This window comes from Lepus europaeus, chromosome 4 (genome assembly GCF_033115175.1).
Source record: "Lepus europaeus isolate LE1 chromosome 4, mLepTim1.pri, whole genome shotgun sequence".
In the NCBI taxonomy this organism is placed as follows: Eukaryota; Metazoa; Chordata; class Mammalia; order Lagomorpha; family Leporidae; genus Lepus; species Lepus europaeus.
The window spans coordinates 63,078,685-63,102,248 of record NC_084830.1 but is presented as its reverse complement, the minus strand read 5'-3'; the positions used below and the strand labels follow the sequence as shown (position 1 = coordinate 63,102,248).

At 41.4% G+C, this 23,564-nt stretch overlaps 1 protein-coding gene across 4 annotated transcripts in view; it reads right to left on the bottom strand.

The window, feature by feature from the left end:
* The window catches only part of TPD52 (tumor protein D52), a 266,195-nt gene that overhangs the window by 136,855 nt on the left and 105,776 nt on the right, over positions 1–23,564 (bottom strand). For 2 of the 4 annotated variants that reach the window (XM_062188320.1, XM_062188319.1), the window contains exons 5-6: positions 16,430–16,478; positions 13,743–14,915 (exon numbers count right to left, since the gene is read on the bottom strand). In XM_062188320.1, the coding sequence (XP_062044304.1) occupies positions 14,796–14,915; positions 16,430–16,478 (169 nt within the window). In that variant the 3' untranslated portion in view covers positions 13,743–14,795. Of the gene's footprint in view, positions 1–10,367; positions 10,609–13,742; positions 14,916–16,429; positions 16,479–23,564 lie in introns of those variants that run through there. The other 2 variants (XM_062188322.1, XM_062188321.1) reach the window with 2 other exon arrangements.

The following is a 23,564-nucleotide window of genomic DNA, read 5'->3' as shown; positions in this document are numbered from 1 at the left end:
ACTGCCTTCCTGGGCCACAGCAGAGAGCTGGACTGGAAGAGGAGCAACCAGGACAGAATCCGGTGCCCCAACCGGGACTAGAACCCGGAGTGCCAGCGCTGTAGGCGGAGGATTAGCCAAGTGAGCCACGGCACCAGCCTCTATCGCTATAATTCTATCACCTCAAGACTGTCATGTAAATGGAATCACACAGTATGTAAATCCTCTGAGACTGGCTCTTTTTCTCCCACTCAACACAATTTCCTTGAGAGTCATTCAAACTGTTACAAGCATCAATTTCTCATTCCTTTTTTACTGCTTTATAGTATTCCATGGAAAGGGTGTACCATAGTTTAACCATTCACTAGTTACAGGATACCTGGGCTATTTCCAGTTTGTGGCTATTACAAATTATGCTGCTATGAGCATGTGTGTAAGTTTTTATAGGAACAACTTTCACTTCCTTCCTTCTCTCTCTCTCTCTCTGTTTTTCCAATTTGAAAGGCAGATTACAGAGACAGAGGGAGAGGCAGGGAGTCAGAGATCTTCCATCCACTGGTTCAGTCCCCAAATGGCCACAAATGCTGCAAGTGGACCAGGCTGAAGCCAGGAGCTTCATCTGGGTCTCCCACTGAGAGCTAGGGCACAAGCACTTGGGCCAGGAGCATCAGCAGGGAGCTGGATCAAAAATACAGAAACCAGGACTCAAATAGGTGCCCATGGGTAGGTTGCCATTGCAGGAAGTGGCTTAACCCACTGCACCACAGTGTTGGCCCCAAGTTTCACTTCTTTAGGATAAAACTCTGCCTCAATGACATTCAGCTTCCAATGTGTATTTATCTCCCACAGGAAAAACTAACCACCTCAACTTGGGTAGCTGGACAGAGGTCAGTATCTTGAGTTGCTGGCTCCCTGACTGACAACCTCCTGTGCCAGCACTGACTCACTGCCTAGCACTTGCTAACAGTGGAGTCCCCAAAGCTTTAAAAAAAGTGGCCAACTCCAACTGAATCAAAGTTGTTTAATTTTATTCCCAAATCCCTAAAAACGAGGCCCTACTCAAATGTGGTTGGTTTCCTTTATTTCCTCTGTCATTTAATGCCAATAGATAAAAATAAACTTAAGGGCCATAATCAGGCCACAAAATTCATGTAATCAAAAAAGGAAAATTCAAAAAAACTTTAAAAGGAAAAACAAAATAAAGCAAAGCTTAAAAACAGTAAAAGAAGGAATTAAGATTTCTGAGAAAATAGGAATTAAGAAAGATCTATGAAGAATGAAAGCCCATGTAGGTTTGGGAAGTTATAAGATTCTGATTGCTATAATCAGATCATATGACCATCCATAAAACAAAATACATGCAGAATATACACATCTTTTCTTCCAGGAAATGTATAGTACTTTTATAAGCCTATTATAGGCTGTAATTTAAACCTACTTTCCCTAGAAAATTCTATCTAGATCAAGACACTCTTTCATTGTTTTTATATTAATTCTTGTCCTCTAAACACATTTTGAAAATATTAGACTATGCTGTGAAAATAAGCATTTTTATTACTAACTCAGAGATAATTCTATAATCTTATACTATAAAAACAGGCTGGCATCATAGTTAAACTCAGAAATATTTTTCAATACTTCTTTATACATGAAATGTTTTTAAACACTGGTATAATTTTTATTCATAAAGTTGTCATGAAAAAACTGGTGAGAAAATAAAGGGTTAGGTAAAGCATATACTTTTGCTACCATATCAATTTCATGTACTTAAAACCTACACTGAAAAATAAAAAAAATTTCTCTTACACTGAAACAGGTTCATTAATAATCCATATTTTGGGATTTTTTTTTTTTTAGTATTCTGAAAGGGCTAAATATATGATGTAAATAGTGTATCTCCTAGAATATCAGTATTTTGAAACAAAAATGAATAAAAACAATAAGAAATGCACATGAAAAAGCAAAAAGCAATACAAAAATATTTGCATGAACTCCATCTAATATATTGCTAAAATTAGGTTAAAACTATAAACTGTCCTGCAATATCAATATTCTAAATAAACTACCCCAAATAGCAGAATGTTTGTGTGGCCCCAAAACTCGCTGAAAATCTTTTCTTCATGTGTTAAAGTGATATGCTACCCCCTATCGTGAGGAAACAGTAGTCATATTAACAAAGCAGAAAAACGAATTCTTTGCTCAACTATTGCCACCTTGTGGTTAGGAGATGGGTGATATGCTATGGCACAGCTCCCAACAGGCTGACTAGATTCTACAAAACTAGATATTGTCTAAGTGACAGAAGAGAGATCAAGGCTCACAAAGAACTTTTTAATGGAAGAAGGGTATTTGATCTAAAAAAAAAAAAAATCTTAGAAAACACTTACTGTGGGGCTGGCACTGTGGCACAGTGGGTTAAGCTGCCACCTGCAGCACTGGTATCCCATGAGTGTTGGTTCAAGTTCCGCTTGCTCTACTTCTGATCCAGCTCCCTGCTAAAGCATCTGGGAAAGCAGCAGAAGATGGCCAAGTGCTTGGGCCTCTGCACCCACGCAGGTGACCTAAAGAAGTTCCTGGCTCCTGAATGACTAAGATCCAGCCATTACGGCCATTTAGGGAGTGAGCCGATGTATGGAAGCTCTTACATGTGTGATTGATGCGTCTTTCTCTCTCTCTCTCCCCCTCTCTTTGTCTCTGTACCTCTGCCTTTCAAATAAAAAACAAATCTTTAGAAAAAATAGAAACCAGTTGCTAGGTCCTCTGTACAAAGTATGCACTATGGTAGTTACAGAAATGAACAGTGGGGCTGGCATTGTGGCACAGCAGGTTAAGCTCCGGCTTGCATCAGGTTCAAGTGGTTTGAGCCCTGGCTACTCCACTTCTGATCCACTCCCTACTGATGCACCTGGGAAAGCAGCGGAAGATGGCCCAACTGCTTGGACCCCTGCCACCTGCTTGGGAGACCTGGATGGAGTTCTGGGCTCCTGGTTTAAGCCTGGCCCACCCCTGGCTGTTGCAGCCCTTTGAAGAGTGAACCAGCAGATAGGAGATCTCTCTCTCTCTCCCTCTCTCTCTCTCTGTGTCTCTGGCTTTCAAATAAATAAATCTTCTTAAAAAATGAATAGAATTTTTCCTTCCCCTTATAAACAAAACAAAAAAGTAGTTAAAGAGATACATATGGCCTGCGCCACAGCTCAATAGGCTAATCCTCTGCCTTGTGGCGCCGCCGGCACAGCGGGTTCTAGTCTCGGTCGGGGTGCTGATTCTGTCCCGGTTGCCCCTTTTCCAGGCCAGCTCTCTGCTATGGCCCAGGAGTGCAGAGGAGGATGGCCCAAGTCCTTGGGCCCTGCACCCACATGGGAGACCAGGAGAAACACCTGGCTCCTGCCTTCGGATCAGCGCAGTGCGCTGGCCACAGTGCGCCAGCCGCGGCAGCCATTGGAGGGTGAACCAGCGGTAAAGGAAGACCTTTCTCTCTCTCTCTCTCTCTCTCTCTCTCTCTCTCTCTCTCTCACTATCCACTCTGTCAAAAAAAAAAAAAGAGAGAGAGAGAGAGAGAGAGAGAGAGAGAGATACATATGTAAACTAAAGCTAATTAACCAAAGGGAAGGAGAAATGGACAAATGAGTATGGGATGAGTAAGGAACTTAAAACTTACATACAGAAAAAGGGTGTTTCAGGTCATTTAAATTTGAGTTCCCTTTAACTAGCAACCTAAATAAAATATTAGGATAAGAAATTCATGCTATACCACCATTGATTACATTTCTGGCCGCAGGGGAAAGTTCTTTTTAAGCATAATTTGCTTGGCTCCTACTGAAAATGCTTATTCTATAGTCTGCATATTTATATAGGTATGCTTTACAGACTAAGAATTGAATCAATGAGTAAATGAACTTTCATCACTATATATACATATTCTTAAATCCAACAGCAGGACATCTGAAATGTTATTTTTCATTTAATATCAATCAACCATCCAATTGTGCAAATTTCATTACAACTTAAATTAACATATATATATTCAGTTCCTATTTGTGTATAAAGTGTTACACAAGGGATGACAGGGTGAATTAAAAATAATGCTGGGGGCCAGCACTATGGTACAGTGGGTTAAAGCCCCAGCCTGCAGTGCCGGAATCCCATATGGGTGCCGGTTTGAGTCCCAGCTGCTCCACTTCCGACCCAGATCTCTGCTATGGCCTGGGAAAGCAGAAGAAGATGGCCCAAGTCCTTGGACCCCTGGATCCTCACAGGAGACCCAGAAGAAGCTCCTGAATCCTGGCTTTGAATCAGCTCAGCTCTGGCCATTGTGGTCATTTGGGGAGTGAAAAAGCAGAAGGAAGACTTCTCTCTTTCTCTGGCTCTCTCTCTCTCTGTAACTTGTCTTTCAAATAAATAAAATAAATTTAAAAATAATAATAATGCTGATCTCCAACTTTAGCTAGAAAACAAGTTCACAAATGATTTTAATTTAAGAGTTGTGAGGAACCATAAAGTTAGTATAAAACAAAACCCCATGACATTCAAAAGGAGTTTCATCTGGTTGTTGAGACCACAAGGCCTAATAAAGGAGGTAATTTTTACAATAATAGTTGTAGTCAGTGACGCTATTTCCAGGTAAACAGCAGCAAAGATACAAGGTACTTCAAAACAAAACAAAAAGTACAAGGAAAGGCTCTAACACTGTGGCATAACACAGCCCGTGATGCTGGCATCCCATATGGATGCTGGTTCCAGTGCCAGCTACTCCACTTCCAAACCAGCTCCCTATTAATGTGCCTAGGGAAGCAGCAGAAGATGGGCCACTGCACCAACATAGGAGACCCAGAAAAAGTTCCTGGCTCCTGGCTTCAGTCTGGCCCAGCCCTGGCCATTGTGGCCATTTGAGGAGTCAACCAGCGGACTGAAGATCTCTCTCTGTGTGTCTCTCCCCCTCTCTTTGTAACTCTGCTTTTCAAATAAATAAAATAAATCTTAAAAAGTCATGGAAAAACAAAATTAAAAGATAAGTTTATTTGGTGCAAAAAAAATTGAATGCATATGTAATTTTTGCATAAAAGAAATTTTCATGGACTTTCTGAAGAACCTTCATTTGCAAGAACTTCAAAAAATTTTTGCACAATAAGCATTTTTAGTTCCATTTTTCACAAACTTTTTGAAGTAACTTTTGTTTGTTTGTTAAATACCTATTTATTCATCTGAAAGGCAGAGTTACAGAGACAGAGGCAGAGAGAGACAGAGAGGTCTTTGATCGACTGGTTTTACTCCCAAATGGAGTTTGGGAGCTGGAGATGGGCCAATCTGAAGCCTGGAGTCTGAAGTTTCTTCAGGTCTCCCACGTGGGTGCAGGGGCCCAAGGACTTGGACCATCCTCCGCTGCTTTCCCAGTCTAACGGCAGGGAGCTGGCTAGGAAGTGGAGCAGCCAGGACTCCACATGGGATGCCAACACTGCAGACAGAAATTTTACCCACTATACCACAGCACCAGCCTTGATGTAACCTTGCTTTGTTTTAAAAAAAAGAAATGGCTTAGAGAACAAATTTGTTTAAAAAAATTTACAGAAACCATTTTATAAATGAAATCTCACACAGAAACCAGATGCTGTTTCTGATTAAAAAACTTATGCTAATTCCATAGGATGAAATAACAAGCAAATATTTTCTTAATAAAGTATAAATGTTACACATATGTAATGATACAAAAAAATGAAAGCTATATTTAAGAGAAAATATAGTAAATTTAAGTGGAAAAAATAGCAATTTTCAGGAATAACTGAAATTTTCTAAGTGCATATTAAGGCACTGTGCTAAATGCTTTAAATACTAATTTCATTTAACCTCATGAATGACAACACACATGACATAATTTCCTTTTATTAAGAAAAGGGAGATAAAAGGAGACATACAGGTACTAAGTGATTTTCCAAAGAAACAAAGCTGGTGAATGGAGAAGAACCAAGATTTAAAATAAGATTTCTGAGTGCTTATATTTTTAAATATTAATCTAGTTCAAAATGATATTTGTAGTATGAATCAACTTGTATTTTTGAGTATTTGTGCCCATACATGTGTGCATGCATGTATAAGCCTCTGGAGGCATGCATTAAAAAGAAAAAACAACTCTCCAGTCTTGAGAAAATGAAGAAAAAAAAGACAAGGAGCTTTTACATTTCACACAGTAACCTTTGGCACCATCTAATTTTCTTTTTCTTTTTTTTTTTGACAGGCAGAGTGGACAGTGAGAGAGAGAGACAGAGAGAAAGGTCTTCCTTTTTGCCGTTGGTTTACCCTCCAATGGCCGCCGCGGTAGGCGCGCTGCGGCCGGCACACCGCGCTGATCCGATGGCAGGAGCCAGGTGCTTCTCCTGGTCTCCCATGGGGTGCAGGGCCCAACTACTTTTATACTCCATACAAAACACTTTTTCAAAAACTATCATCACATGATAAATATTTATGCACCTTATAATCTCAGGATGCACTTCAATTAAATAAACCCAGACACTTCAACAAGTGTTTTTTTTCATAAGTTGAACCCCTTACCACCTAAATCTGTTCTTATTCCTTATCATACATATGAAAGTTAGTAAAGCACCAAAACCTTCCAATAAATATTAAAATTAAAACTAAAGTGCAATTTTCAGTTTTCTTATTACTCTAACAATCACTTTTGCTCCATTATTATTCCAGTCAGGCACATTTTACATTCTTAAGCCTGTTCTATTCTCAGTGGTAGAGACCGCATTCAGAGACAGGCCTTGCAAGTAACTGAAGTCCCAACATGTACCATGTGTACTATTCATTAATTCACCCACTTGGCAAACATTTACTGAGTGCACACTACAGGTCAAGCATTGCGCTAGGTGTGAGGACAGAACAACAGTGAGACAAGGTCTCTGCCCTCCTGAAACTTACATTCCACAAGGGGAAGAAATCAGGAAAAATCTTATTCTGAAGTATACATACATTACTCTGGCCCCACAAATGACATATTAATGACCTTAAATTTGAGATTAAATAATGACATGTACATAGGAAGTTGTGATTTTTGGTGATTTAATTTGGTAATTTTTTTTTTTTTTGCCATAAAAACCTTGATTTTGTCTCTGAATTCGGCTCAAGCATATACCTACTTACTTTTAAAATAGCATTTTAGAGGCATTCTTAAAATAAGAAACACTTCATTTCCTTCAAGGAGTTTTAGGTTCACAGCAAACTGAAGGGACAGCACAGAGATATCCAACACATTCCCTGCCCCCACACCTACAGCCTCCTCGAACTGACAAACCTACATGATTAGACAAGTTAAAGCTTGTTAGTATTTAAGAAAAGAGTGGAATTTCATTCACATAATTGTGCAACTCTGGAAGCATCACGAAAACCATTTTCTAGACAGCAGGAGAGTGGAGGAAAAACACAAGCTAAAATATACTGAGTAGATGCTTAATTCTGCACCAGTCACTGTACTGAGAGCACTTTAAGTGTATTATTCCACATGCACTTCCCAATAAAAGTATTATTTCAACTGAGATAATAGAACAAACTCAGGCTAAGGATCTTGCCCAAAGTCACTCCACTAGCAACATGGCAAAAACACTATCTGAACGCTGACAGCCCGAAACTGAACCTAAGTTTTTAACCACTATACCAGGAATAGTCTGAATGGCGGCAGGCTTCTATTGCTATGGCATGGATGCTTATTTATTCTTGGAGGTTCACAAGATGTCCAGAAAACAAAAAGATCATCTCAGTATAGAGCTCAACTTTAGGGAGATAACTGTCCTCAGTGTGTGTAATAATCTGGACAAGGGAGGAACTGGTCAGTGATAACAATTAAGAATCAGCGGTGGGGGGTGGGGGGGAAGGTGGGGTGGGGGGTGGGGGAAGTGGCAGCGCTGTGGTTTAGAGAGTAAAGCCACTGCCTGGGGTGCCATCATCCCATATGGGTGCCGGTTAGAGACCCGGCTGCTCCACTTCCAATCCAGCTTTCTGCTATGGCCTGGGAAAGCAGTAGAAGATGGCCCAAGTGCTTGGGCCCCTGCACCCACGTGGGAGACCTGGAAGAAGCTCCTGGCTCCTGGCTTCAGATTGGCGCAGCTCAGGCAGTTGCGGCCAACTGGGCATGAACCAGTGGATGGAAGACCTCTCTCTCCCTCTCTCTATGTAACTCTTTCAAGTAAATAAATAAATCTTAAAAAAAAAAAAAAAAAATCAGTAAGGGGGAACAAGTGTTTGGCCCAGAGGTTAAGATGCTGCTTGGGATGCCCACAATCCACACATTGCCTGGGTTACAGTCCTAGATTTGCTCTCTATCCCAGTTTCCTGCTAATGGGCATCCTAGGAGGCAGCACAAGAGTCACTGCACCCAGGTAGGAGACTCAGATTGAGTTCTCAGCTCTGACTTAGGCCCAGCTGCTGCAGCCACTTGAGAATGAACCAGCAGACTAAAGATCTCTAGCTCTCTGGGCCTTTCAAATAAATAATAAATGTTAAAAACAATAAAATTCAGTAATGGGCTCCAGGTAACTTCAAATGCTTCAAAGTTAAGAACTTGTAGAAAGAGGCTACAAACCAGCCTCCCCTGGAAATTTTCTTTTCATTAAACGAAGATAACAGCTGAATGAATATGCTTCATCTCCATTTAGTAGATGTTTTCTAGACAGTGATAAGGGGAGAACACCTGCTCAAGGAGACTCATTCGTCCTGAGCCGGACTGAGCATATTTGATGGATATTCTGGAACCTCTAGAAAACACCCCGGCCACCTCCTGGAAAAACTGAGCAGCCCTATTAGAACTGTCTTGGAAAGGAAGGAGAATCCTGGGCACTCTTAAAATACCTTGGTTGTTTCCTTCATTAAACAAACATTTATTACTACTCACCATGTTGAAATTCCAAAGCATGTGAGACTTTTTGATGTGATGCAATAATTTTATTCTTGCTATAATTAACTGAGCAACTGAAATTTATTCTCTGGGAGTTTCTGAAGCTGTGTGGAATGTGGTATTATGGTGGGAGTGGGTGAAAAAAGTTGGAGAGAAACAAGGAAATCCCTTTCCTTTATAAATATTCGGAGGAAGAGCACTGAACTATATTTATGTTTTCTACCTTACTGTGCTCAACCCTCAAAGCACTAAGCAAGAATGGACCTAAAATCCCTTAGATGTCATCAAGACCATCACAGCTATTTTGTTGAGTGACATACGCCTGCCTTCCCTCCAAACATCCATATTCTAATCCCTAGAATTTATGAATAAATTAACTTCCATGGCAGAAGGGAATTAAATTACAGGTGAAATTAAGGTTGCTAGTCACTTAAAATGGGGAGATTATCCTGGATCATCAGGGCAGGCCCAGTGCAATTGTAAGGGGCTCCCAAAGTAGAAAAGGGAGGCAGAAGAGATGTTACAGTGATGTGGTAAGAGGATTCAGCCTTGTTGCTTCAGAGTCTGAAGTCAAGGAATGGGATGGACTCCACAAATTGAAGCAGGAAACAGAACTTTCTCAGAACCTACAGAAAGGAACTCTGTCAACGTCTTGATTTTAGATCAGTGAGACATCATCAGATTTCTCATTGGCCTAGAAACAATACATTTGTGTAGTTTAAAGTCACTAAGTTTGTCGCAATTGGCTACAGAAGAAAATGGAAAATATACCAGGCTTCTTCTAATCCTGGGATTTCAGGAAAATTTAAACCACAGTAGGTACTAAAATGACCCTATGATCTAGGACTCTCTCAGCCTGTGTACTAACTTGGAACCACTCTCCAGGGAGCTAAACACAGAAATGGAGTCTATTTTTACGTAACCCAATTTTCACATCTGTTGTATCTACTTTTAGCAAATCAAGCTTGTAGGCTTATTTTTCCCATTTTGTTTATTTAGAAATTTTAATATTTTACCAAAGTACTGGTTGAGACAAGTGGAAATTTTATTTCTTTAAAAAGGTGAAAGATTGACAAAATATATCACTTGCCAAAAATCGTGAAGACAGTAATTCTTTCATCTACCTGCTAATTAAATACTCAGGAGGTACTGTGTAGAATAGCACTGAGCAGACCCTGCAGCTCCCAACGTGAGTTCCGTCTGCCCTCGCCCGACAGCCAGCAAAGGGGAGCGGACAGGGCCGGTCCAGCACGTGAATGCCACACAGGAGCACAAGGAACGGAGGAAGGCCACCAGCCACACGCTCGGCTCCCAAGCACCGGCCAGGGGGCCACTATTCGCCAACTCCACCGCCCACCCCTCCGCTCGCGGCTCCAGCCCCACGCCGAGCCCAGCCCTGCCCCTCCCACCACGTCGCCGGCGTAGCCCCGCCCCAAGATGAGCCCCGCCCCGAAGCCGGGCCCCGGCTTCCCGCGGCGTGAAGGCGGCTCCCACGAGGGCTCACCAGCTTGGGCTCCGCCTTCCGCTGCAGCTCTGAGTGTCGCTCCAAGGCACTCGCAAAGCCGCCAGGACGCAGCTTGGGTGCCGTGGAGTCGGAATTGCCGCTGTCGGAGCCGCTCTCAGTGCTTGCGCCTCGAAAGGGCCGGCAGAAGAGAAAGACTCGCAGGAAATGGCTCTCGGCAGCCACGGAACGGGCCCGACACAGCGCCGCCATGACGCCTTCACCTCTGACCTTTGGCCTGGCTTCCGCAAGCGTGTGGGTCACGGGGGCGGGGCGACGAGCGGCCCGCCCACCTGCCGAGGAGCTCGGCCCCTGTTGAAGGGTGAGCTCAGTCCGGTGCTGAGACGGAGCGTAGGGCTGAAGAAACTTGAAAGCTGAAATTGGGCCCCTTAAGCGTTGATGGTGAGAAGTCCTCGAAGCGCCATTGATTCGCAGGAATTCTGCCTTCTAGGCGCCCGGTGGTCCTTGCCCTACGGTGTATTTTGGTAATGTGACACTTGGTGTTCTCCTGTTTGTCCCAGATGGCAACAAGGCTCTGCCCGCACACCTTCGGGGGTCTTAGCCTAAATAGGAGGGTCTCCTTTACTGCTGTTTACTTTCGGAACCCCCCTCCCCCCACGCTATCCGGCTTCTCTGCTCTCTTCCATGTTACTTCCTGATACATCCTACAGCTGGTCTGAAATGCTCGCCCAACTTTGTAAACTCCTTTTTTTTTTTTTTTTACACCGCGCTGATCCGAAGCCAGGAGCCAGGTGCTTATCCTGTTCTCCCATGGGGTGCAGGGCCCAAGCACTTGGGCCATCCTCCACTGCTCTCCCTGGCCACAGCAGAGAGCTGGCCTGGAAGAGGGGCAACTGGGACAGAATCAGGTGCCCCAACCGGGACTAGAACCCAGTGTGCCGGCGCCGCAAGGCGGAGGATTAGCCTATTGAGCCGCGGCGCCGGCCTCAACTTTGTAAACTCCTTAACCCTTGACACCAGGCTCAGTAAACACCTGTGAAACCCCGGGCCCAAGTTTGTCCTTTGCCACTTCTACATCCATTTCACCCATGTTTCAGAAATTGTGTTGAGCCATCTGGTCACCCGCTGGTAGCTACTATCCCTGCTCTAAGGGAGTTGGGGGATCTCGGAACATGCCTGAACACTGTACCATCACAGACCCCACTTTTCAGCCTTTTCCCTTTTTTTCTCCCAGTGTTTATTCCCAGAATGTGCCCACCCCCTTCAAATCCAAACTTGAGGGAGTGTTTTTCTTTTTTCTTAAGATTTATTTGAACAGCAGAAGTTAGATCTTCCATCCGCTGATTTATTTCCCAAATAACCAGGCGCGATAGCAGGGAGCTGGATAATAAGTGGAGCAGCCCAGATTCGAACCTGTGCTCCCATTAAAGATGCTAGCACTGCAGGCCTGGGCTTAACTGGGGTTGCCACAGGCCAGCCCCATACGCCTTACACTGCAACTTCTCTGACCCATGCAGAAAGTAGTCACTTAGTTAATGCCTCTTGGTAGCCAGTGTGTAGCAGTTTTTTTGTTTTTTTAAAGATCTATTTATTTATTTGAAAGGCAGAGCTACAGAGAGGCAGAGAGAGAGAGAGGTCTTCTATCTGCTGGTTCACTAAGATGGCCCCAACAGCCGGAGCTGCGCTGATTCCAACTCAGGAGCTAGGAGCTTCTTCTGGGTCTCCCACGTGGGTGCAGGGACCCAAGGACTCGGACCATCTTCTTACTGCTTTCCCAGGCCATAGCAGAGAGCTGGATCGGAAGTAGAACAGCTGGGACTCGAATCGGCCCCAACAGTTTTGATTCAATAAAGCTGCTTTAGGTTCTTTACCAATCCAGGAGATGAAGGGTTTAGAGAGAATTTGAAGAATGAACCTGCTTGCCCCTTTCCTCCACAAACATGTATACAAAAGAACCCATACCCAATTATAGAATTTTTATTGTTTTCAGGTACTATGTAAAGAAAAAAAATACAGTTGTATATTAACAGATCCAAAAACAAGTATTTTTTTCTCTATTTCCAAAGTTACTTTGTTGTTAGGTGATAATCCAATTGAGTTCTCCTCCATCGATTACTTTGTTCGCATAAGCATAGTATTTCTTACTTAATTTTTCACCAACTCCATAAATTAAGAACATTCCTTTTTGTAAGAAGAGATTTTTTTCAGGCATATTTTCCTTCCATTAAACTTCTCAAGTATCTGGTATTTGACTCATTGTTTTCTTGTATTGTTAACTGCAACACAATAGAGTAACCAATCAATACCTCTTTCAAATATTCCTACCAATTACTGTGTTCCAATTTTCTAAATATCTGTGAATTCACAGTATTGGATATGCCACTAAGGCCATTTTGAATAATGTATTTTTCTAAATTCATTCTTTTTACTACTTTTTTAGGAGGCAGAGCACAGTAAAATTGAGATTAAGTATAGGTAGCTGTCTAGAAAAGTAACTCCAGTTTCTTCTTTCATAACCACCCCACTTCCCACTCCAACTCTCATTTTTCCCCAGATAGGCAGTAAAGAGATTTGAGGATATTTCACTCAACTGAAGAAATTTCCATCTTACTCCATTTTGCCTTGTTGGAAAGACAGTAACAGCAGACTAGGACACCCAAAAAATAATGTGATAAAAAGATGTTGGAATAAAAAAAATTAAAAACTAATTGGTAGAAAAAATAATTTAACAGTTATATTGAATAATCAAAATGTTTCTGTTAAACACACCAATTTCTGCAGATCTCCTCTAAGACAATGTTTCAGCAGCTTTTGCTCTAAAGCCTCTGCTTAGAATGTGATTAAGAAAATGTGGTTAAGAAAAAAAATTTTAAGTATAAACACCAGTTAATTTTTAAGTATAAAATACAACAAGCTGTTTGCAGACCACTGGTCTCATAATAAATATTGAGACCTATACTACTGATATACAGAATTTATTAAGCTTTTTACATGTCAGAGAGCATAGTTTAAGATGCATTCAAAGTGCTAACAAAGTTCCAGCAGTCAGAAATGGTAACATGGTATTACATGACAATCAACACTTGTAGCATTTCCAATTTGGTTTTCACAAGATAATTTACCCTGAAATAAATCTAGTCATGCTTTGAAAAAAGAATGCGTAAGGTCACTCCAGCATTGGCAATTAACATTTTCATAAACAATAATCAAACAATCACAACTTGATAAATAACAAATATAGCATTGTTAGCCCTACACGAACTGCATAAGGAAAAGTGAGTCACTGGAGTACCTTGGCCTCTGTGCAGATACATGCACAGGCTGTGATCCCTTCAACCCTGGCAACCGCTTTGCAAAGTAGGGGCAATGTCTACAGTATAATCTTATCATTTCTAACACATAGAAAACAAATAAGGACAAAGTGATGAGTTGATTTTTATTAATGCATTACAGCCTCAGGAATTAAAACCAACTGCTCAGTATACAAAATTTTCAAGTTATATTAGTCATAGAACTTTGTGTGCTTAGTTAAAATGGTGCTAAATAGATTACCTGAACACAGCAATGTTGTCCCTAATGGCACCGATTTTAGCATCTCTATAGCTAACCAGAGCTTAAAAAAAAAAAAAAAAACCTTTCAGGCTTTTGAATTGAACATCCATGACAGTACACATATTTCAACTTACTGATAATACAGTATGCTTGATTCAGACTGAATTTTGCCAGTTTACTCTGAAATTAAAATTTGAATGTGATAAAAAATAAGTTGATGTAAGTAGAATAACCAGTACATTGAAATGGTTACTGTCATAAATGCTGATAAACAAGAAAGTAGGGGGTTTCACTCTCAAGTCACCAGTAGTTTGAATTACTGTACATAGTGTCGCTTACAAAACTAGAACAAATTGTATGTAGAGCTGTATAGTCTGGTGACAGCAGACACCAAGATACATAATTTACACCAAAACAGTGTTTATCCAAAAATATTTTTTACAGCTAGTAGTTCTTCCCTTGGAGATAAAGAAAACAATACCAAAATTTTTAATAACCAAGATTGAGAAAAATCAAAACAATTTTAGTTAGGAATCAAATATACAGAGGTTCAAAAAAGAAAATGTCATAGAAGACAAAGATCAATCTGGCATCCAGAACAATTTTTGTAAAACAGGAAAGCAACTAAGATAGCTTGCTCAGTCTTAGATCATTCTAGTGAGTGTCCTCACGTACTACAAGTGTCTTCATAAACGTTTCCTCACTAAAGGGCCCTGAATGTACATTAAAGGATGCTTTCCAGGAATACAGGTGAAGGTACTCTCATTCTGTTTAAACCACAAACTATTTGGTCAAAGAAATATGTAAAGCTAAGTAAGAGCACATCTGGTAGAAATCCATGGCGATGAATGTTGACAAGATGTGCTTGGATCTCGCTCGCAGCATCTGGCAGTGGGTAGCAGAACAAAGGTAGGAATCTCACAGGCCCTCCTGTGTCTGTTCTGGAACCGGCTCCCCAGAGGTGGCACTAGCATTTGCAGTCGAATTCAAGACTTCTCCAAAATCCCCACCAGCAGGCTTGGTTCCTCCTACTTTAGACTTAAAAAAGAAGAGAAAAGTTCAAAAAGAGAAAAGACATCTTGAAACAAAATTAGCTAACTCTGCATAAACTAATTTTGCCTTCAAGACCAAATAAATCAGGATGTTAATAGTTCAATAGTTCAATGATACACATGTATGGAATTTAGTCCTACTATAATGTTCAGTGTGCTTTAATAATAAAACTTGGCATCCCTCCTTGCTGAAATATTCAGATTAATAAATGCTCTCTCCCTCCTTCCTCCCTTCCCCACTATTTGTTAGTTATTCTTCAGAAGGAAATTTGTCTACAGAACTCTGTAAGGTCCACTGAACTCTACAATATACTACTGAACTCTCCTTATTCTTGGGTAAAATTTTGTATTGCATCAAATTGTTCATTCAAATATACTCATTCAAAAAATATTATTGACTGTGAATCAAAAAGCAAAGAAATACACGTTTCTCCCACTTCTATTAATCATTTATTACTTAAAATGTGGTCCCAGGGACCTACAGACTCAGCAACACCTGGAAGCTTTTGAGAAATGCAGAATCTCCCCGCAACCCAACTCCAACTGCACAACAGAAATCTGCACTTCAACAAGTCCTCCAGGTGATTCATGTGCACATTAGTGTTTGCTAAGCACTACTCCAACCTCTCTGGCTTGAAATTTTATCAATAAACATCTGTTTGAATAGTTTGGCCTTATACTTCTATATTTTTTTTTGGACAGGCAGAGTTAGTGAGAGAGAGAGACAGAGAGAAAGGTCTTGCTTCCGTTGGTTCATCCCCCAAATGGCTGCTATGGCTGGCGCTGCGCCGATCTGGAGCCAGGTGCTTCCTCCTGGTCTCCCATGCGGGTGCAGGGCCCAAGCACTTGGGCCATCCTCCACTGCCTTCCCGGGGCCACAGCAGAGAGCTGGACTGGTAAGCCACCACTTTCAATGCTGCATCCCATATCAGAGTGCTGGTTTGAGTCCTGGCTACTCAGTCCTGGCTACTCCGCTTCCAATCCAGCTTCCTACAAACGTGCCTGAGAAGGCAGCAGATGATGGCCCAAGGACTTGGTTCCAGTGGCCCACAGAAGAAACCCAGATGAATTCATGGCTCCTGTCTATGACCTGGCCTAGCCCTGGCACAGATGAAAGATTTCTCTCCCTTTCTGCTTTCCTTCTTCTCTCTGTCTCTGTCTCTCTCTCTCTCTCTCTCATTGATTTGCCTTTCAAATTAATAACTTTTTTAAAAAAAACTCTCTTCTCTTAAAAAAAACTGAATAAAGTAAAAAGAAACACAAATTTCTAAAGTACTATTGCTTTTTAAATTATACATTTTCTTTCAGCATTTAGCAAGCTACAATGCTACAACACTCAAAACTGAATATAACACTTTAAATATCCATTAACATAGACACAAAGTTCTTAAAGTCCTCTAAATATTTTTCGAAAGAAATACTATAGTGAATGATTGGGCCACACCAAGGACAGTTCAGACACCAAGGCAGAGAGCAAGAAGATTATTCATTTGTACTTGCCTTTAAGTTTTCAACTTTCTCTTCAAAGGATTTGAAGGTTGGGGAGTTTCTATGAAGAGGAAAGAAAAATAATAAAATTACACACACTAGAAAGAAAGCCGTTCTGAGAACATTATTAGTTGACTGTGTTCCTCTTCACCATTGTTCTCAATCAGGAAAGAACAGATGTGTTCACCTGCATCGTGTGTGTGCAGGCATGTACACACACACTTACTATGACACAGTAACAATTTCTGATCTAGTATTTCCAGGAATACACTTTTGATTTCATGAAAACAGCCAGTGAGGCGTAAGTGACAAACACACAGTCAAGTACATGTGTGTGGAGGAGAACGAATGAAGCCAGGTAAAACATCAGTGCTCTCTCTTCCCCAACCAGCCTGTTGTGACACAGGTTCAGTTTCACGTTGGTTAAAGCACCGTGCTCTAGAATTCCTGTGAGATTCACATCTGGCCTGGCAGGATTCCTACCTACATGAACCCATGTCACCCAAGCAGGACAAGCAGACCACAGGAGGTATCACCATTGGGACCCTATTTCCTTGGGGGCAAGATAGCAGGGAAAGGAGAGACCAAAGGGTAGGGGAGGACACAGCAATGGGCACTGCCCACCTCATTACACTGCCTCCAGCTGACAGAGAGCCTCCTGCACCCACAGCAAAGCTCGGCAGGTACCTTCATCTTCATTCACATGAAGTGGGGGTCATGGCACCTCTGTCTCTCACATTTGGATTTCCAAAGCTTTTATCCTACCCCCCTGACCTTGAAGATCCTTCCCACTACCAACATAAAAAGCAAAAAAGGAACCAGAGATGCCTCCTTCCTACAGTGCTGATGGCAGAAGAGCGTCAGCCAATGATATTCCAAGTGTGGCCCCCAGACCAGCCCTATCCACACTCCCCCTAAAAAAACAGTGGTAACAATGCAAAGTCTTGTGTCCCGGCCCAGCCCTGCAGCATCAGAAGCTCCAGGGGTGGAGCCCAGCAAGCAGAGGTGCAACAAGCCCCCCAGGAGATTCCAGTGTACACTGAAGTTTACCACAAGCACACGCTGTTAGAAAATCCTCTGCCTGTCTACACAGGTGAGGTAATAATTTGTACAGCTTGCAAGTGCTCAGTGATGGAAGCAGACAGTACAATGAAATCACAGTTGGTTCCAAATGTCCCAATGGATGAAGGAAGTCAAAATGGGACGGAGAGAAGAGGAGGGGAGTGTAACTAAGGCTGAGGCAGACAACAGAGGTGAGACCCCTTCATCTATGGAAAGAGGAAGTTTATTAGAGAAAAGTGTTCATTTGTCAATTAAACCAACGTTGGATATAAAACAAAATAATTAGGTCTGACAAACAAAATTGGAAATAAAAATTCTTCCTTAAAAGCTCACATTTAATAGATCTCTTGTACCCCATGCTAACATTGTAGGAAGAGTAACTGGAATTTGTTATGGTGTTAAACATACATTCTTTTTAGAGTAGAGTTCTACTCTCCTACTTCAGTTCAGGTTAAACATCTACATAAAGAATAAGAAAGCATACGGCCAACCACATTTTATAAAAACATACTTTACCTCATAGCAGGCATGCTAATTGAATGTTGAATGGAGCGTATACTAAGAGGCAGCATTAAAAAGAGACAGAAAGGAAGTTATTACAGTATTGATCCAACATTATAAAAAGCTGACAACACTAACTTGCTGGGAGCTTGATTCTTCAGCAACATGAGGAAGGAACTACTTTTTGAGGAGGAGGGGATCAAAGGTACTCCAATACAATGCACTTTTATTCATAAGCTAATTTAATCTCAGTAGTTAGTAAGCCAATAATGCGGCCGTGCCTTTTACTGCACTTTGAAACTGGTAAGTGCTTCACCTGGAGCTCTAAGGCTCAGAAGTTAAATGACCTGCCAAGGGCCACAGGAGAATCAGAGATAGAACCTGGGTCTTTGTATTCCTGATTCAAGGTTTATTGCCTCCCCTCAAAAAGGAGGTGCACACACATACATGTATACACACACACACACACTGTGAGGCCAGCGGAAGGCCTTGCAGACAGCTTTCTCAGCCAGGAATGTGTCAAAATAAATCACCTATGTGACAACTTATTAAAGTGTTTTTAAAATTATATATCACTCCTTAGTAGTATCAGGTTTCTTTAACAGATGCTTACTTGTACCTCATCCCAACTACACTACATGTTCTTAAAAGCGATTCAAATAACCTTTGCCAGGACTCACTTCTCACTTGAAGGCAATAAAGCACACTGGCTTTTCAGGTTCAATGTTATCTACCCTTAGACATTTCCCATGGAGACCATCTCACAGAGGAGCACATCTTAATTCTTGGGCTCATAAAATCATTGTATTCTGCCAATACCACCACTGTGCATTTGATGTGTTATTTTGATATCATGCACATTTTCTTGGCAAATAATCTGCTTTTGAGTAAATCATACAGCTAGTAGTAATAATTCTCAATTATACATAAATATTTTGTGTCCTTAGGACCTAGTTTTCTCAAAGACTATTGTTACAAATGACAGTGTGTTGGATGCAGCTGCTCAAATCTAGTTTTGTATTAGTATGTAGTAACACAGAATATGCTCTTGATTCTTGATGTGTCTCAAAATAGGCTGACATTTTGTGTAATTAAGAGAAGCAGTAAAATATCTGAACATTTTTGTACTTGGTGTCTTATGCAAACACAGGAAAAGACACAAGTAGCTCAGTATTCTCTCCTTCCTACCACAATAGGCAGTTTCTTGGGTATAAGTCTCATTTGTTCTGGGAGAAATTTGCTAATTCTTTTCCTTCTTGGTCCATCACAGTGCATTATTGTCAAATTTGAAGGAAAGAGATTAATGAAAAACCGTCTTCTTAATACACAACACCAGAACCCCAACATCACCTCTCCTTTCTTGGGTCCCTCTTAAAAGAAGCTTCCTGGAATAGTCACTTTACCACAAACCAGCTTCCACCATCACCAGTACAATAACTGGATCAGTGAAACATCACCCACCACAGCCAAATTCCTAGTGACTTACCAACTGGACTGAATAGGAAAAAAAGTCAAGATAACTGACATTCTTCTATTTAGATGTTGTTAATTACAACACTAAGCCCCCAGATCAGTTTGGGTGTGTGTGTGGAGGGGGATGCTAGGTGCTCAAGCTAGAAAGTCACATAGACCTTGATGTTGACAAGGACCAGGTAGAAGAATGGAGAGGAAACCGGTTCCCAAGAAAAGAAATTAAATATGAGCACAAAGAGAGGTACAGGAAACAGGACCAGCTGCAAGAGGAACAGGTTTTCTGGTTTTCTTGGTTTCCAGACAGTATCTGAACTTTGAATAGTTTCCTAGTCAGGAGCACTGGCGTCAGCAGGGCCTGGACTTGATTCCTTTCCTCTCTTTGAATTACAAAAGAACTTCTTATCTGAGCAACACATTCCCCCTTTTAGTTGAGCTAACAAATACAGGTTTTTGCTCTTTGGTAACCAGATTCTTCACTAGAACATTCACTTTTGCATAAATTATCAAATTCTGGTGACAGAAGGTGAGTAACAGTCAAACAAGAGCATGGGACTCACACTCCACAGTATCAGCAAAATGAGGAAATGCGTGGATAAAGAAGGCACAAATTTCAGAAATTCCCACGTGGGAATGCTTACCATGTGCCAAGCTTCTAAGAGCTCTCTATAGGTTACTATTCCATTTTACCCTTTTTACCCTTTTCTGTCTGTAATGAAACAAACTAACTTCTGGAGAGACAGTCTTAAATCTTCATTGCTCTGGAACTGGGGAGTGCGTGGGTTTAACGCCTGGCCTTCAGCTCCCTATAATTGTTGGGTAAACTTAAGGCAGGCAACTCAATCTTCCTAAGGAAATGTGTGGCTAAGTTTTCTCATCTATAATATTAAAAAGTAACAGTATCAACTTAAGAGATACTATATATACAAGGAATCTTCATTAAAAATTGAATATAAATTGCAAAAAAATTTTGAAATGCAAGTACTTTTGAGAGGGAAAGAATGAATGCATAAGCAATTTTGGTAACAGACTAGGAAACAGAAACATGAAAGGTAGGAAAAGTCAAAGAAGAAGAGAAATTTAAACTGTACATGGAAAATGAAATGAAAGAATAAGGATTACCTTAGTGCAAAAATATTTGGAAATACATGCATAAGTTACTATATTCTTGCCAGGCAAATCACACTAATTATTATTATTATTATTATTATTATTAACTGCTATCACTGATTTTAACAGAAACACCAACATCTATTTCATATTATATTCTCTTAAAGCTTCCAAAATTTTTCCAGTTGTTATTATATACATTATAACTCCAAACCAACAGTCTAGATCAGTTCCTGGCACACAGTTAACATACTAACTGTGCTTCTGAATGAAAGAATGAATAAGTAATTTTGGAAACTAAAATTAAGAAGTAAGGACATGAAAGGCATTTCAATTTCTAATCGAAAGACTCTCTCTCTCTAAAAAGAGAAAAGGGACCTTTTCCCTCCCCATGAATCGGTGGAAATTTTCAGCAGAAAGGAACTGTCTAGAATGATTTTAATGAGTTCCTAGTAAAATACACCCAGAGTTCTACATGAAAAAATACTCATTTAAAAGGGAGAGACACCCTTTGGAAATAAAGTTAATAACCACCTCTCTCTCTCTCTCTCTCTCTCTCTCTCTCTCTCTATATATATATATATATATATATATATATATATCTGTGTGTGTGTACATACATACATATATACACATACATAAGTGTATATATATAATATATAAATTATAGATGTTATTAGTAACAAATTAATTTTTAACACTTCCAAGTCCGGAAATGAGAAGGTTCTAAGTTCCTTTCAAAATGTTAAAGGCCTGAGTTGAGTCTTAGCAAAGAGAAGAGTGGAGGATATTAACTTACTACCTGGGGAAGAGGTTGGCTGTTCCCCCAAAGCCACTAGCACAGGTCTCATTACCACAAGCTATACCTGATTCTCTTTCACAGACACCTCACAAGCCATCAATACCTCTACCTACCTTATCACCTCTCCCAACAAGGCATAAGACAAATAAGTTAATAGCTAATATATTCATTAAAAGTTGTTGCTCAGTGTCACATTCAATCAGTGAGAGCAGTAGAGTTTCTCCTCCTCTACCCATGATAACATCAGGTAGTGAAATTACTGGTATACACCTGCCAGAACAAAGAGCGGGGATACACAACTATTTCACAGTAACTGACAAAATCAGCCTTTTGCATCCCTCTCCATGGGAGAAAAGGCCTTACTGCTGGGATTGGAACACACACAATCTACCAAGTCCCCTCTTCTCAGGGCAGGCGTTGTGGCAGTGTGTCACACTGCTGCTGGGGACACCAGCATCCCATACAGGACTGTGCCCTGCCTTCACGTCACATCCAGCTTCCTGGTAATACACCAGGGAGGCAGCACGTTAGCCCAAGGACTAGGGTCTCTGGTACCCACACAGCAGACCCGCATGGAATTCCTGGCTCCTGGCTTCCACTTGACCCAGCCCTGGATTTTGTGGGCATTTCGGGTGTAAACCAGCAGATGGAAGATCTCTGTCTCTCCCCTTCTTTGTCACTCTACCTTTCAAAGAAAATGAAACTTTTTTTTTTTTTTTTTGACAGGCAGAGTGGACAGTGAGAAAGAGAGACAGAGAGAAAGGTCTTCCTTTTGCCGTTGGTTCACCCTCCAATGGCCGCCGCGGCTGGCACACTGTGCTGATCTGAAGCCAGGAGCCAGGTGCTTCTCCTGGTCTCCCATGGGGTGCAGGGCCCAAGCACTTGGGCCATCCTCCACTGCACTCCTGGGCCACATCAGAGAGCTGGCCTGGAAGAGGGGCAACCGGGAAAGAATCCGGCACCCCGATCGGGACTAGAACCCGGTGTGCCGGCGCCGCAAGGTGGAGGATTAGAAAATGAAACTTTTAAGCATCCTCTTCTCATACAGCAGAACCTGGCCAGTGTTTGATTCACTCGATCTAAACTACATGGATTTTCTATATACAAGAGGTCATCATAAGTTCATGAAAAATGTGTTATTTGAAAACACTATGCGGCCGGCGCTGTGGCTTAACAGGCTAATCTTCCGCCTTGCGGCGCCGGCACACCAGGTTCTAGTCCCGGTTGGGGCGCCGGATTCTATCCCGGTTGTCCCTCTTCCAGGCCAGCTCTCTGCTATGGCCCAGGAGTGCAGTGGAGGATGGCCCAGGTCTTTGGGCTCTGCACCCCATGGGAGACCAGGAGAAGCACCTGGCTCCTGACTTCGGATCAGCGAGATGCGCCGGCCGCAGCAGCCATTGAAGAGCAAACCAACGGCAAAAAGAAAGACCTTTCTCTCTCTCTCTCTCTCTTTTACTATCCACTCTGCCTGTCAAAAAAAAAAAAAAAAAAAAGAAGAAGAAAGAAAGAAAACACTATGCATGAATTTAAAAAAAGAGAATTGCACAAACACCTTTTTATTCCACTTTCCATAAACTTTTTAAAGTCCCCTCCTACATACGAACACATTTGATTTAATTACAAACTTAATTCAGCTGATTTGATTACAAATAAGACTTCTTGGCCTAAAAGTGATTCTTTTAAGTGACTTCATTCAACCTTTGGTCTGTAATTAATTATAACTAACTTTCAAGAGAGAATCTTATTTTTTTGCATTCCCAAGTGCTAGTTAAAACCTCTACATAATGAGGCACAATATAAAGTTATTCAAAACAAGACTGAAAATGGTGGAGGTAGTCTCAAAATTATATTTTTAATTGGAAGAAATGACTATATAAGGAGCTAGAAAAAAACAAATTCAATTTGTTTCAGATGAATTAACAAGCAGTGCCTACTGATCCACACCTAAGTGCATTGATTTAATCTTTTCAAAGATACAGAAGGGCTGGGCATTTGGACTAGCAGTTAGGATGCCCACATTTTACACTGGAATCCCTGGGTTCCACTTCTGGCTCCACCTCCTGATTCCATTTTCCTGCTAATGCAGATCCTGGAAGGCAGCGATCACACAAGTAACTGAACTCCCGCCACCCATATGAGGCACCTGGACTGAGTTCTGAGCTCCCAGCTGCAGCCCCAGCTGGCTTGTTGCAGGTGTCTGGG